This window comes from Aulonocara stuartgranti (assembly GCF_965226115.1).
Source record: "Aulonocara stuartgranti genome assembly, chromosome: 22".
Taxonomy (NCBI): Eukaryota; Metazoa; Chordata; class Actinopteri; order Cichliformes; family Cichlidae; genus Aulonocara; species Aulonocara stuartgranti.
Genome location: NC_138957.1, coordinates 20180039 through 20193956, shown reverse-complemented (window position 1 = coordinate 20193956; position 13918 = coordinate 20180039). Strand labels below are relative to the sequence as shown.

At 41.6% G+C, this 13918-nt stretch overlaps 4 protein-coding genes across 7 annotated transcripts; 2 read left to right on the top strand and 2 right to left on the bottom strand.

Annotated features, from left to right (window-relative positions):
- Positions 1 to 584: 584 nt before the first annotated feature.
- Positions 585 to 4260, bottom strand: gmnn (geminin DNA replication inhibitor). Its single transcript, XM_082521692.1, has 7 exons — positions 4159 to 4260; positions 3753 to 3824; positions 2692 to 2784; positions 2425 to 2578; positions 2256 to 2338; positions 1834 to 1944; positions 585 to 1309 (listed from the first exon to the last, which is right to left on the bottom strand). Exons 2-7 carry the CDS (start codon positions 3807 to 3809, stop codon positions 1124 to 1126), a joined length of 684 nt encoding a protein of 227 aa, XP_082377818.1. The 5' UTR covers positions 3810 to 3824; positions 4159 to 4260; the 3' UTR covers positions 585 to 1123.
- An 88-nt stretch (positions 4261 to 4348) lies between these two features.
- cUnh6orf62 (chromosome Un C6orf62 homolog) lies at positions 4349 to 8347 on the top strand. Of its 2 annotated transcripts, XM_082521690.1 has the most exons (5): positions 4355 to 5976; positions 6073 to 6249; positions 6332 to 6457; positions 6761 to 6895; positions 7007 to 8347. In XM_082521690.1, the coding sequence occupies exons 1-5, from the start codon at positions 5848 to 5850 to the stop codon at positions 7130 to 7132; spliced, it is 693 nt and encodes a 230-aa protein (XP_082377816.1). In that variant the 5' UTR covers positions 4355 to 5847; the 3' UTR covers positions 7133 to 8347. The 2 variants fall into 2 exon arrangements, with proteins under 2 accessions (XP_082377815.1, XP_082377816.1); XM_082521689.1 differs by having other exon boundaries at positions 4349 to 6249.
- A 1-nt stretch (position 8348) lies between these two features.
- Positions 8349 to 10495, bottom strand: acot13 (acyl-CoA thioesterase 13). Its single transcript, XM_082521693.1, has 3 exons — positions 10386 to 10495; positions 10092 to 10276; positions 8349 to 8786 (listed from the first exon to the last, which is right to left on the bottom strand). Exons 1-3 carry the CDS (start codon positions 10467 to 10469, stop codon positions 8627 to 8629), a joined length of 429 nt encoding a protein of 142 aa, XP_082377819.1. The 5' UTR covers positions 10470 to 10495; the 3' UTR covers positions 8349 to 8626.
- Positions 10496 to 10525: 30 nt separating this feature from the next.
- LOC309698922 (tyrosyl-DNA phosphodiesterase 2-like) lies at positions 10526 to 13646 on the top strand. Of its 3 annotated transcripts, none has more exons than XM_082521676.1 (8): positions 10526 to 10609; positions 10884 to 11062; positions 11296 to 11420; positions 11507 to 11656; positions 11802 to 11893; positions 12696 to 12814; positions 12905 to 13075; positions 13162 to 13646. In XM_082521676.1, the coding sequence occupies exons 2-8, from the start codon at positions 10916 to 10918 to the stop codon at positions 13441 to 13443; spliced, it is 1086 nt and encodes a 361-aa protein (XP_082377802.1). In that variant the 5' UTR covers positions 10526 to 10609; positions 10884 to 10915; the 3' UTR covers positions 13444 to 13646. The 3 variants fall into 3 exon arrangements, with proteins under 3 accessions (XP_082377802.1, XP_082377803.1, XP_082377804.1); XM_082521677.1 differs by having other exon boundaries at positions 10549 to 10623; XM_082521678.1 differs by lacking the exon at positions 10526 to 10609 and adding an exon at positions 10627 to 10729.
- Positions 13647 to 13918: the final 272 nt, after the last annotated feature.

The window sequence follows — 13918 nt, the reverse complement described above, 5'->3', positions numbered from 1 at the left end:
AAAGATATATAAATCTTATATAAAGTTTGTATCTGTCTTGTGTGAAACTTGTATGAAAAGCATGAGTGAAAACATAAGATCCCTTGAAAAATTATATAATGAAACTTGTATGTTTTGGATACTTACTAAAACAATATATGAAAGTAATGAGAACGTGGCCACTTTCATGAGTAATCACATAAGTTTACCATTTCTTTTCCATATGGGACAGCCTAAGCCAGCGATGTCAAACTCATTTTACATTGTGAGCCACATACAGCATATTCTGATCCTAAATGGGCCGGAGCACCAGTGCAAGTCAGTTTTTCCTTCCATAGCACAGTAACAAAGACATCTCTAGTTGAGGTCAGTTGTGTGTCACTTTGCTGTAGTATGACAGGCTATCGAGGAGGTCTTTATCAGTGAGAAAAGCTGCAACGCTTCTCAAAATACAGATAAAAGAATCAAGATTTATCCCAACACCACCAAGTGGACCGACTGGAGTCTTCACCCCCCCAGTCCCTAGCATACCCATTTATAATTTTCTCATTTCTGTAGCAACTTCACCCTTTAGGTTCAGCAAGAACTACAAGCTTCAATAAGTGTCAAGATTTAAAATATAAAGTTTATTTACACCAACTTCAAAATTTTACAGTGAGGCAACATTTCAGGGCCATGCTCTTTGCCACATCTGGCAGTAAATAACTGACCAACAGTGCACATTTAACTTATAACAGGGAAAAACAGGTGTTCAAGTAAAATTTGTAAATACTGTCGCTCAACAGGAGCCACAAGACAAATCAAGTGCCAAAAGAAGCACGTTGGACAAGCATTTTAGTTTCACCTGGCCAAGGTAAACTTCTTTTAGACTAATGGTTGTGGACACCCTGACATGGAAGTCTTTCAGGTTCCAGCAGCTTAGTTCACATCTGTACTTTTCTTACTATGACACATCAAGGGGTCTTCTGTTAAAGGAAACCTTCACTGGCTTAGTTTCTTAAGACCCTTAAACTTGAGCAATGATGAAAAATATATTTTAAAAAAAATAATTGCAGGCTGAATTTAGAGTACATACACATCTTTAAAGCTCATCTCCTTCAAACGAAGTACTCGTTGCAGTCAAAGCTTACTCAGTCATGCAGTATTAGTTCTGGAGTCCTGAGGGTCCTGGTTCTTCATCATCCGATAGCTCTTCTGCAGAGCCGTAACTGTAGTCTGGATCGTTTTCACTCTGATCTGCCAAGTCGTCGCCTTCATGTTCAGCCTCATCTTCATCAAAGGCAATCCCTCTGAGCTCATCCAGATTGTCAGGAGATTTCCCAGTCAGTCTCTAAAAAGAGAGTACACCAAGTTTAATTTACCAACAGACCCATCTGTGCAGTCCTGTCCAGTTTATCCATGCAGCTCTCCACCTGGTTAAGTACTCTGCTCAGGGAATTTGGGTTTAGCTCAAAAGGCTGAAATTTTTACCACCAAGTTACTACTTTGTGCCCACTGATTAAACAGAATGAGTCCAAAATTGTAATTGCAATGCTGCAGCAAGTAGCCAGATTTGTAAAACTTGATCAGACGCATATAGTGTTAAGATTTAATTATGCAAAGCATCTCTAGACAGGATGGGCAGTTTATTTTCCCCGAGTGGAAAAAAGAAGACACTGAAACGGTTGCGACTGCACCAATAAACTGAACTCCAATCTGTTTAAAGTTTGTTTAGCCATACATTTTAAGCTTCCTGGTGCATCCCTCCAGTTCCACTTTCTCAAAACTGTCCACAGTAATGTTGGTACACAACTGATAAGATTAACATATAGTTTTTCGCCACAACTCAATGTGCAGTCAAATTTTAATACTTACCTCAATCATGTCAGCCATGTACTGGACATGTTGAGCGAGCTCCTGCAGCTCTTCATTTTCACTCTGAAGCTTCGTTAGCTGCTCATCTCTGGCCTCTATGCTTTTGTGGAGCTGAAACAACAAATGCAAACACAAAGTTAAGACAACCTCCTACACATGGAAGGTCTAAACCAGAAAACTGCTTCACGTTAATACACTGTACAGGCAATCTAGCCAAACAATTTAGGAGTTACAGGAATCGTGAAGTAGTGAATGCAGAAAAATGCCAGCATCAGCACCTTTTATATAGAGGAGAATTCAGTGAGCTTCAGAGCTACTCAAGTGCCAGCTGGTCAGTAGCCAAAGGTCAAGTGTGTCAGTGGGAGCGTGGGAACAGCTCAGTTTGCAGCTAAACATTAGCAGAATCTCAGTGATTAACTCACCTTCTCATTCTCCTGTAGAACATTGTACAGTGCTTTCCGTCGCTCCTCTGCTACCTCTTTCCAGTAGGTGGAAGGTGGAGTTTCTACAACAGCAGCAGAGGGTTTAGATCAGAGTTTGAGATAAAGTGAAAATTTGTGACCATCTAGCGCACCGTGCTGCCTTCTCTACCTTTGACCATGAGCTCATATGCTTCTTTGGACATGCCATCTATTAACCCATCAGCTGCTTCTGTTTGAGTGGATTTGACTTCCATCTTGACCCTCTTTGATCCTCTGATTTGCTCAGCTGTCCAATTCTTCCGCTTTGGACCAACCTTTCCGGCCTAAAAAACAAATCATTTCCAAAATTTAGGCTTGAAAGATGCAATTTTCATGAGTGATTCAACATCTACAAGTCTTAATCTTATGCAAGCCAATTTGGACAGCTACTACAAACCTTAGCTGACCTCCCCAGGTCTGAGTTAACCTGACGAACTTGCAGGGTTTGCCTGGCAGGTCCCATAGTCTTTTGAGAAGGTGTGAGAAGGCTCTGAAAGGCATCCAACACAAGTAACCGTTACTGTATATCTGATTAGATTACAACATGCTAACAAAACAGAAGGTAGACTCCCCCTCCCCCTGATTAGCCTTTAGAAACTAAAGATTGAGTCACATGGGAAAGTAGCAGAACCCATGTTCTCATTCTCAAAGCTTCTATTCAGCAAGGATTAGCATCACTTCACAAGCTTTACTTTAGTTACACTGTCACCAGGAGAAAGGGCATAAGTGAGGTGCCACAACAGCAATGCCATGTGCAACAGACCTACAGGTGTGCAAAGCGCGGGTAGGGCACAAATTCTTAACAGCCGTGGGAAAGTCTCTCCAATGATCGTTACAGAGCAGCCAGAAAACATAATTTGTTAATGTTTGGCCACAGCTTCACAAGACTGCTGGGGTGTTTTGTATAATGGGTGATTAAGTTGTGAGTGGGCCTTTTCCTTAAGGAACAGCAAAGTAGAAACCAAAACAAATGTAATTTTGTTTAAGTGTAAGCAATAAGACACCGAGCTGCTCAGCAATATGACGAATTTAAATACCACTTTACAGGAAATACCACATTTAAGTGCCTTTCCACACAACCCAACCCTGAAGTGTCCTTTAGGACTGACCTTCAAGCCACTTACAGTAGATGGCTTTGTTCTGTTGAGACTACATGTCCAGAGACTGCTGCAGCTGGATTATACATGTTAATATAAAAGAATTAAGACAACAATAAATGGAAGAGGCAATCTTGGCCTTCTATATTTACATGGAAGTTTTTGGTTTTGGAGTTTAAATAAAAATACTGACCCTCACCCGAAAAAAATAAGAATTTCATGAGAAGCTCTCTAAAATGATACCAGTCACCCAAGAAAGGTAGTATAGGAGATATTTGAGCACTACTAGGGAAATAATTACCACCAATGTTTACACTTGAAAGACAAAATGACGAAACAACTTAAAAGTCTTTGTACTTACCTTTATGTTCTCATTGGACTTCTGGTGGCTCTGCTTTACTTTTCCACTGACGTTCATTTTTTTTCTCGAAACCTGAGCCAGGACAAGTAGTAGACAAAGAACTTGATTTTTAATTAGCAAAAATTATATTTTAAAAAAAAATTAAACCTCTAGCTGTCTAGCTTACCATTGACTAGTGATTCTACCCACTTAGAAACGCTACTCTATAAGGAAAGGATCATATGGTCTAAGTTTCCCCACTTTTAAAATAAGCCATGGTAAGAAGGCCTCGAGTCAGCTGGATCTTAAGGAAAACCAATCAGCCACGTTTAAAGAAGGCAAATTAGCCGACGTGAACTATACTTAATGTGATATAACTGTAGATAAAAAAAAAAATTAATTAATTAAAACCATTACCAGAACTTACCCTGCCTGCTTTTTCTTAACCTCGGTTTCCCGTTCGCTCGACTCTTCTCCGATACTCCCGCGCCAGAGGCTTAAATACGCCCACTCCGTCACGTGAGCAAGAGGCCAGTGAGGCGCATGCTCACAAAGAATTATTTTTTTTGCACCGTTGTTTTTTTCCCCTCGTGCGGTCACATGTCAAGGCACGTCATATCTTTGTAGTTGACTGTGCAGCCATTTTGGGGGAGGTTGTAGACCGTCTAGCTTGTATGTGCCATTATTAGCTACCTAAAAAAAACACGCAAACAAAGAAACCAAACGGAAAAAACGTTGGACGACACGTCGTTAAATATGGGCCCGCCGGGAGACAGAAAACTCCACATGTCGACTGAAAGAACGGAGGACTTGAGCTGGATTGTCGATTTATCTTGACATGGCATGCGGCAGGGCGAGCCGGAGGTTGTGACGACTGAAGAAAAGGAGAGAAAGAAAACAAGCGCAGCAAACACCTCGAAACTTCAGACGTGGAAAGCGGGGGGTTGATTTTTTTTGTTTAGCTAACAATTATTTCGCCATTCAACTGCTGTCGTTGATTGGCTATAATTGATTCCCCTGGGCTGATTCTGTTTTTTTTGTCGATGAAGTAGTTAACAAGGCACGACTGAAGCGCATTACATTTAGCGAAAATGGTGTAAACGGTTAGTGAGTGAAGCCCGCTGGTTTCTTAGCCTCAAACAGCACTGGCAGTCACATTGAGCCGAGGAGGTGGGGGAAATGTAAACGCGTTTAAAGATGACTGTACGCTAAGCTAGGTGATCACACATAGGCCTCAATTAAGCCAATCAGTCAGATGATAAGATGTAGCTATATCGCTGGCTCACTACTAGTTAGTGTCGGAAGTGAATGCCTAGATTAGCCTGCTAGCTCACCTTAGCTAGTGTGCTAAAAATACGCCCACATCATGACTATCGGCAGTGGCAGCAACGACACAGGCTCTGGGCCAAATGAGTGGCAGTAAAAGTCACGGAAATGTCAAGTTACTTTCGCAGTAGTCTTCGATGTTACCCGGTGCCAATATCTCCTGGCATCTGTGTTTACCTGCCATCTTCGTCTGTATCCCCAGTCCGTCTATAACACGCACATAACAGTGTCTGCACGGAAGCAAAAAGACAGCCATGGATGAGGGACTTTGAAATGACCCAAACGATAGAATATTTGTCTGCTTGCTGTAGTCCACAATCTCAATTGCAGAAAACTAGCGATATGGGTTTTTGCAGCAGCGCTTTCTGCTGATTTCAGTACCATCTATAGGAGGGAAAAGTTGAGTCATTTGAGTTGCTGTTTTAATTTAAATCTTTGTTGTAATCCCTCCATGGCAGGTTGAAAAACGAAGCTCACGGTTCTTGAAAGTCATGTCTTAAAACATGGATTTCTGATCAAGCATAAAGGAGATGTAGTCTTAGCTTGTCGACCATTCCCCCCCTCCTCAACACTGCCCTTTTTTTAACAAAACAATCGAAATGACTTAGTTTTGTTTAAGATTTTTATGACCTTTTAAGTTCGTAGTTGGTATACTGAGGATTTAGCCTAGAGTTTTGATGCGTTGTTTCTGCAAAGGGTAGCCAGCTCCATCCTTTATCAAACAGAAAGTAGAGAGTTTAGCCAAAATATACTGCAGAAGAGGAGAAGACACTACCATCGAATTCCAACCATGGGGGACCCAACTTCACGCAGAAATCAAACACGAAATCGACTTCGAGCTCAACTTCGGAAGAAAAGGGAATCTTTGGCTGATCAGTTTGACTTCAAGATTTATATAGCCTTCGTTTTCAAAGAAAAGGTTTGCCAGCACTACAGATCCACTCATGTTTGTTCCTCATTGTACAACCAAAGCAATGCCTTAAAATATCCCCCCTCCAATTTTTTTTCATTACAGAAGAAGAAGTCAGCACTTTTTGAGGTAGCCGAAGTTGTGCCAGTGATGACCAACAACTATGAAGAAAATATCCTACGAGGTGTGCGCGATTCCAGCTACTCTCTCGAGAGTTCAATAGAGCTCCTGCAAAAAGACGTTGTGCAACTACACGCGCCCCGATACCAGTCAATGCGAAGGGTGAGACACAATACCATTTGAAAGGGGGAGTGTATGGAAAAGTAAACATTTTGTGTCATGTTAGCTGTCTGTGTTTTTACAGGATGTGATAGGCTGCACTCAGGAAATGGATTTTATCCTATGGCCACGCAACGATATTGAGAAGATCGTCTGTCTGCTGTTCTCCAGATGGAAGGGGGCCGATGATGAACCCTTTAGGCCTGTTCAGGTCAGTCCTTATCACCTTAGGTTTGGTCAGAACTATAGAAAGTTAAAAATATCATCTTTGTGTACACTCTATTTTTTTTAAATCATCTTCACAGTGTAGCAATTTTAAATAGTAAAAAAAAAGCATCTTATCAGCAAATTCAATTTTGCAGCCAGTTTCCCAGATATGTATGAAGTTCAGTCCTCAACTAACACGAAACACTGCGAGTTTGTAGCCTGAGACTAGGCTTAATCTGTGTCTGGGAAACTGAGACTTTACATAACAAAACTTTGTCCTTAGTTCTTAAGTCTGTCTTATTTACAGGCCAAGTTTGAATTTCATCATGGAGACTACGAGAAGCAGTGCATGCATGCTTTGGGTCGTAAAGACAAGGCTGGAATGGTCATGAACAACCCAACTCAGTCTGTATTTCTCTTCATGGATAGACAGCACTTACAGGTATGTCGCATCGCTGAAAATAAAATGTAATTCTCCTAAAAAGAGGAGGAAAAAACCCTGAAATGGTCTTGTTAACACACTTTATCACAAATGTTGTCCACATTCTTTCAGACTCCTAAAACCAAGGCCACAGTTTTCAAGTTGTGCAGCCTCTGCCTGTACTTGCCCCAGGACCAGCTGACCTGCTGGGGTGTGGGAGACATCGAGGATCACCTCCGCCCTTATATGCCTGATTAAGGCTTCTTGCTCCACCCAGCCACACGGAGGGGGAATGAAAAAGAAAAAAAAAAAGCCTTTTTCCCTTCCTCTTGCCTAAGCCTTCAGAAGCAAATTGATGTACTCATCTCCATCCTTTTTTCCCTTTAAGATGTGAACTTATGCTTGGATCTCCTTTTTTGTTTCTACTCGTTCTACCTTCCCTGACCTGAATCTGATTGAGTTCCCATCCTTCATTTTTTTTCTGCCTCATGCTCCCAGTGTGCCCCCACCCCTCTTCTCCCTACCATTTTTGGATTTATCCCTCACCTTTTTTTCCACTTCCTCCTCATTCCCTGCTTCTCACTCACCTATTTTTGTTCATTTGAACCTGCACGAACATTGATTTTGAGTGGTTGGTTGTTCTCTTGGAGCTGCACTGTCAACAGCACCGGTCATTGAAGGAACTCTTTATGTTGCATCAGAACAGGAACAAACAATACACAGGTCATCATGGTGGTTCTCACATGGACGCGTTTTATATCCTTGTTGTCATAAGAAATGATTGTTAAAGTTTGTAATGTCACGCAGGTGTCTAGAACAACTTTACGCAGTCTTGTGACCGAGGACAGGTGTGGAGAGGTGTTTAAACACCCGTGTAAGCAAAGAGATAATGAGATGAACAGTATCTGTCAAATCATATGGTGTAGGTATCGCTTCTTTTAAACAGCCTTAGTTATTTTGCTGGACTTTCAAAGATGGTTTGGTGTCATTTGCTTTCCTCTGAAACATGCTAGGCAAGCCTTCACTAAAACCTTGAGTGACTTGAAAGGTATTATACACACAAAGTTGGTTAGACGTTGAGGGTCATGTTCACTGTTCAAGCACTATTCCATTGAGCTACTGAAATGATGTTTTTATGTTTGTTTTATTGGGGATGTGGGTTGGTGAGTAACTGAAATGGCGACATTTATTGTTTAACATACCTAACAAAAGTTGCTGAAAGCTAATTCTCTTATTTTTATTTGACCTACTAAAAGTTAGATGATTTGCCACCATGCTCATCAAATTAAATTGGGTTTTGCAGGCTTGCTTGTCAAAGAATATTACGCACATATAATTTTGCTCCTTGTTGATTCAGTGTGTTCACTTTAAAAGGATGTAAGGCGTGTAACTTCTGGAGTTTTTTTTCTCTGTTGGTTCTCAAATCAATACTGCTGAGCATATCCCAATACAGTGCAAATTCTGAAAGCATCACTCTTTGTCCATTTTCTTTTATTGCATGCGCACAAATCATTGATACAGTCTTTCAATGAAGAGGGGCTCTGATCATACAATAACCACTGGTGTCAATTTAAGTTATTGGCAAATATTTAACAGCAGGAAATAAGCATCAAGTAACCACCAGCTCGTAGCCCAAGCGTTGTGACACCCACCACTGAAGTACTGATTACAAACTTATTTACAGACAGAGAGAAGCTGTTTACATCGTCACTCTTGCTTTGACACTACAGACAGATACAGAGTGGAGAAGCTTCAGCTGCGGCCAAGATGTTTGGTGTGTCTTCCTTGTGCGATGATCTTCCCTGTAACCTTGTTGGTGAGGTCCACTGTGGCAAACGCCAGACTCCGTCCCTGTTTCAGAACCTGAGCGGTGATGAGAACATCTTCTCCCATCTTGGCAGCGTTCATGTACCTATGACACAGTGACAGCTTTTGTAGTTTATCGGGGAAATTATCAGCCAGATTAGGAAAGCCTGCAGGAGGTTAAATTTAATCCTGTGAGGTGTAACTTAACCCTCAGTGCGCTAAGCTGAGTATGTTATTTCTGACTTTCAACATTTATCCTTTAGTCTTGGCAATAAGTGAATAAAGCTACTTTCGGCTGCTCCCTGCCCTGCATTAACACATCGGATGAAACCCCAAAGGGATTTGTCTCCTGGGATCAAGCCAGGGACCATTTTCTTACTGGGCAATTCTGTAAACCAAAGCAAATAAAAATTCTAATCAACAAGGGGGGAAAAAAACTACCGGTGTATATATATTTTAAAGTACTTTTCTCTCAAATGTGGGGTCATGACTCATCACTCTTCATGACTTTGACCTCACAGAGAGGCCGAACACTACAGTTTAAGTGGTATTAAATATCCTCATTTCTGAGTGCAAAGCTCTTCCTATTCTGGCTGCTCCCTTCAGGAGTTGCCATCTTTCTCCATGTCATCCTATCCCTAGCATCACACCAACCCTCTGCATCATCCCCTTTATGCTTGTTCCTCTTCTGCAGTTCTAAGCTAGATGCTGAAATACAGTGACCACAGCTTATTAAGAAAAAACACAGTTCTGAATGTCACCTTAACCCCCTGAGTATAGTGCTATAAATGATACGCAGGTAATTTTTTTTTTTCCTTTTTCATGTTGTGTGCGATAAGCCCAGCTGATGGATACACCAGTAGGACTGTCTTGTATGTGTTACTATTCCTTTAATTTAGGTTCAAATTGGTTTGCTGTTTGAAGGTGCACAGCGATGAGAAATAAAAACTTAATGTGTTAAACATAAAGGAACAAGCCTGTTATATTTGTGTGAAAATGCTAAAACCATCTCAGCCTCTCCAAACCACTCAACCTGACCTGTCCCTAGCCCTGGTCACTCCACAAACTGGTGTCTATCCTGAGCACAGATAAATGGAATAAAGATAGTAAAGTAATTTTGGACTAAGTGTTCACATTTACCCATTTATGAGGAAAACAAAAATAGTATAATGTACAAAAGGTGACAGATAAAAGTAAAAATATTTAGTTTTTGCATGAAAATAACCCTACACGAGCACAAGTCTGGTTGGTGGCTGGGTCCGTGTTGTAGGACCCTGTGAAGGTTCATTTTACATATTTCAATTGAACCTTGAACCCTGCTTGCTACTTTTTACAGGCAGATCTGCCTTATGCCAGAGTTTTGAGGGGTAGAACCTGTTCCCAGAAAGGCTTACAATAGTTATGGACTCACGTTATATTCATATCCACGCTGACCCCCGGTGCCCCCCTCTCACTGTGCATGATAGCTATGGTGGAGACGATATCAACCAGTGTGGCTGTTAGCCCGCCGTGCAGCGTCCCTCCCCGGTTTGTGTGCTCTTCTTCTACCCGCATCTCACACACCACTTTACCGGGGCTGGCAGACAAAATGTCCACCTGAAGAAAACACAGAGTTGTTTTTATGTCAGCGCAACAATACAGACACGATCCGGCTTTTTTCTGCGCTTAAACCAAAAACGAATTGGCACAAACTGTCCATATTTACCTTGCTAAGTACCCTGTCGAAGCCTGGGCTATCCACCATAGCTCTCATTACATGTTTTAAGGAATTTAAAGTAAGCGAAGCCATTGTTAACGACAAGGTGTGTGTATTTAACACCTTTTCATGCAGCCAATGTCAAACTTCTGTTTATCTTACACCGCCGGAAACTGTGGCGTGCCGCAAAACGGTCCGGGTGAAACTTTAACTGGCCAGCCACAGTAAAGAAGGTAAACAGCGCCGCGTGCGTATAAAATTTTAATGCTAATAGTTTTTTTCCAAGCCTTCTTTTAGTTAAATATTTTTTATAATAAAAAGTATATTTTAATGGTATGGAGTCTTATGAAATGGTATATCAACCCTAAAAAGTCTTATTTAAAGCTTCAATTTATCCGAATTAGAAACTGTTTAGCAAGTTCACCCGGACGCATTTCATGGGTACACCTTAGAGAACTTGCAGAGAGCAAAGATGGGCTAATGTTTGGTTTTAATTCTTTATTTCAGATGTACTTGTGCAAAACTGGTGTCTAATAAAGATGGCTTCTACCTCGGAGTCGGACACACCGTCAGTTTCTAACTTGGAGGAAAAAAGAAGCCGCCTCTGTGACGAGTTTGCAGCCATAGCGGGAACTGAAAGCGCCGTGGCTCAGTGCTACCTGGCTGAGAATGACTGGGAGATGGAGGTACATACACCAGCTGAGTGTAACTCTGGTGTTGTAGCCGGAGTCCAAATGGGCACTTTTAATTGCACTCAGCACAGCTGCGGGTTATTTTACTGATTAAATGAGAGCCTGTAGCTAAAAACATTACATTGATGCTGATGCTGGAATACGGATGTATATACAGCCAAGTCCTGATATTTTTTTTATTTTTTAGTCCTGTGATAAGCAGCACATTCCTGTCTCTTTTCCTTCAGAGAGCCTTGAACTCATTCTTTGAGGCAGACATGGAGAGAGTGTTTGATGTTGAGGAGCTTCCAGAGAAAGACACCACCCCCAAAGCTAAGAGGCAGAAGGTTGAAGATGCCCCTGCTGCAAACTGGTGAGTCTGCTGTCTTTTCTGTGTATGGTGACGTTTACTTATGACTCTGTTCATTTTAGCCAAACTGTCTGTGGAAACATTTGCAGCATAGATTTGACTGCAGACAGTCCTGCTACCACACGGAAACCTTCAGAAGAAGATGATGGTAAACTGTCCATGATCACCTGGAACGTGGACGGACTTGATACGGACAACATTGCAGAGCGTGCCAGAGGCCTGTGTTCATATTTAGTCTTGTAAGCATGTGCTACAGTTGTTGCACAGTTTTAGGCATCATTTGGAGGAAATTTTACATTTTGCTCAAAGTTCTATATATTTGATAGTTAATGTAAGTAAAGTAATTGTTTTTACTTTAATTGTTTTATTTTTTTTGTTTCATAGATACACTCCTGACGTGGTGTTCCTGCAGGAGCTCATTCCCCCGTATGTCCAGTACTTGAAGAAACGGGCTGTCAGCTACCTGATGATTGAAGGTACAGTATGTTAGATACAGTTAGGCAAAGAACTCATGTGAACGATAAAATGGTCATTAATGGCTGAATGCAGTTGAACTGCTTTGGTTTCCCTCAGTGTCGCATTAGCAGAGCCATTAGAGACATTTGTAGATATTAGTGACATCTGTGTTCTTCTTTCACTGCGTTTATAAATTCTGACTGTTGTACTAATATGGGGATTATACTTCTGCGGGAACTGTGACAGGAAGCTCATTTTAAGCCCACGAGGTAACCGTCTGCATAACCTAACGTGGACCTCCAGAGAAATGTAACTGCACATCGGGTCAACACTGACTTGATTGGCATGGAAGGTTGCAGAGTAGGAGTAAAAGGGGTGTCTCATGGTAATTTTAGGGCTTTTATTGACTTGTACAGTTAAGATATTTTAGTCTTCAGCACCACTTATTAAAACATTCAAGTCAGAGTGTATATGTTTATTTGAGTCTGTAAGCATACTTTTGACTCTGTGTGGATTAGAGAAAATCTCAAATGAATTCAGACTTTCAATTTTTTTTCACTCATTGAAGATGTAAGCTTTACAATCATTGCACACTGGAAATAGGACAGTTCAAAGTAGTCATTAAAAGCGCCCATATTACCACGACATTGATACATACAATGACTAAATGTAAACTGACCACAACCGTTAAGTATCTCTGTACACATACAGTTTGCACATGATATTGATACTTGTGTATCAGCATACCTTGACTAAAGATTTGATGTGAAGGGGAACCAAAGCTTAAAAGTCTCCATCTTCCTCTTGACTTGTGTTGACCAGGTGGTGAGGAAGGTTACTTCACAGGGATGTTGCTGAAAAAGTCACGAGTCAAATTTGTGGAGCGTGAGATAGTAGCTTATCCCACCACTCAGATGATGAGGAACCTGCTTGTTGCTCAGGTGTGTGCAAAATCATCTCTGATATTTTCTTCATGTGCATAAGTTCTGCGGAACGGGATACTTAGGACCATTTTCCTTTCCAAAAATCAGGTGATCGTCAACAGCCAGAAGCTGTGCCTGATGACATCCCACTTTGAGAGCTGTAAGGGATATGCTGCAGAGCGGATGAAACAGCTGCATGTGGTGATGCAGAGGATGTCAGAGGCACCTGATGATGTCACCGTTGTGTTTGGGGGAGACACAAACCTGAGGGATGCGGAGGTCAGACGCTGCTCCTTCCACTCACATACAGCCAGTAAACTTGTAACAAGTAATCACAGTAACTCTTTTCTCTGGACCCATCTCAGGTGACCAAGGTGGGCCTGCCTGCAACTGTCTGTGATGTGTGGGAGCGACTGGGCAAACAGGAGCACTGCCGCTACACATGGGATACTAAAGCCAACAACAACAAAACTGTTCCGTATGTCAGTCGCTGCCGCTTTGACAGAATCTACTTCCGCTCGGCTACCAAGGATGGAGTCCCTCGTCTGGCCCCTGATCACATGGCCTTGGTGGGGCTGGAGAAGCTGGACTGTGGCCGCTACACTAGTGATCACTGGGGAATCTACTGCACCTTCACAGCTGAATAGAACTACACAAAACAACCAAAACCATGACAGTTAAGCATTTTATTTTAGATCAGCCGCTCTTTAAATGACAGTAATGCTATGCAGGAAGATGTTCTTATTGCCGGTAAACGATTCACCTTAATTTAATCAGTTTTATACTCTAATGTGTGTCTGCTTAAGTGTTTTATGTGGTTAAAATGACAAATTAAAAAATGAAAAGTACCAATAAATTACAATGTCTTTGTTTTATTATACACTTGCACTGATTGGGGGGGAGAGTCCATTAACAGAAGTCTGACAGCTCTTCAGCTTTTAACCTTGTTACATGATCTTCCTCAGTGGATGGAGTTGGGACTGAAAAACACCACACACAGCATGAGGAAACCCTACTGTGATGTCACTCTGTATGTAATACACACATCAGGCCACTAGAGGGCAGTACACAGTTGAGTAGCAACTGTTCAAACACTGACTTACAGGACTGAGAGTAGTGTTA

Coding starts and splice junctions, on each gene's coding strand:
- acot13 (XM_082521693.1), bottom strand. CDS start 10,469: ATGGCTTCGCTTACTTTAAATTCCTTAAAACATGTAATGAGAGCTATG. Junction 10,277..10,385: donor TCGACAGGGTACTTAGCAAG/GTAAATATGGAC, acceptor TGTTTTCTTCAG/GTGGACATTTTGTCTGCCAG. Junction 8,787..10,091: donor AGCGTGGATATGAATATAAC/GTGAGTCCATAA, acceptor ACTGTGTCATAG/GTACATGAACGCTGCCAAGA.
- gmnn (XM_082521692.1), bottom strand. CDS start 3,809: ATGAACGTCAGTGGAAAAGTAAAGCAGAGCCACCAGAAGTCCAATGAG. Junction 1,945..2,255: donor TTCTACAGGAGAATGAGAAG/GTGAGTTAATCA, acceptor TTGTTGTTTCAG/CTCCACAAAAGCATAGAGGC. Junction 1,310..1,833: donor ACATGGCTGACATGATTGAG/GTAAGTATTAAA, acceptor CTCTCTTTTTAG/AGACTGACTGGGAAATCTCC.
- LOC309698922 (XM_082521676.1), top strand. CDS start 10,916: ATGGCTTCTACCTCGGAGTCGGACACACCGTCAGTTTCTAACTTGGAG. Junction 11,421..11,506: donor GATGCCCCTGCTGCAAACTG/GTGAGTCTGCTG, acceptor AAACATTTGCAG/CATAGATTTGACTGCAGACA. Junction 11,657..11,801: donor CTGTGTTCATATTTAGTCTT/GTAAGCATGTGC, acceptor TTTGTTTCATAG/ATACACTCCTGACGTGGTGT.
- cUnh6orf62 (XM_082521689.1), top strand. CDS start 5,848: ATGGGGGACCCAACTTCACGCAGAAATCAAACACGAAATCGACTTCGA. Junction 6,250..6,331: donor GATACCAGTCAATGCGAAGG/GTGAGACACAAT, acceptor GTGTTTTTACAG/GATGTGATAGGCTGCACTCA. Junction 6,458..6,760: donor AACCCTTTAGGCCTGTTCAG/GTCAGTCCTTAT, acceptor TCTTATTTACAG/GCCAAGTTTGAATTTCATCA.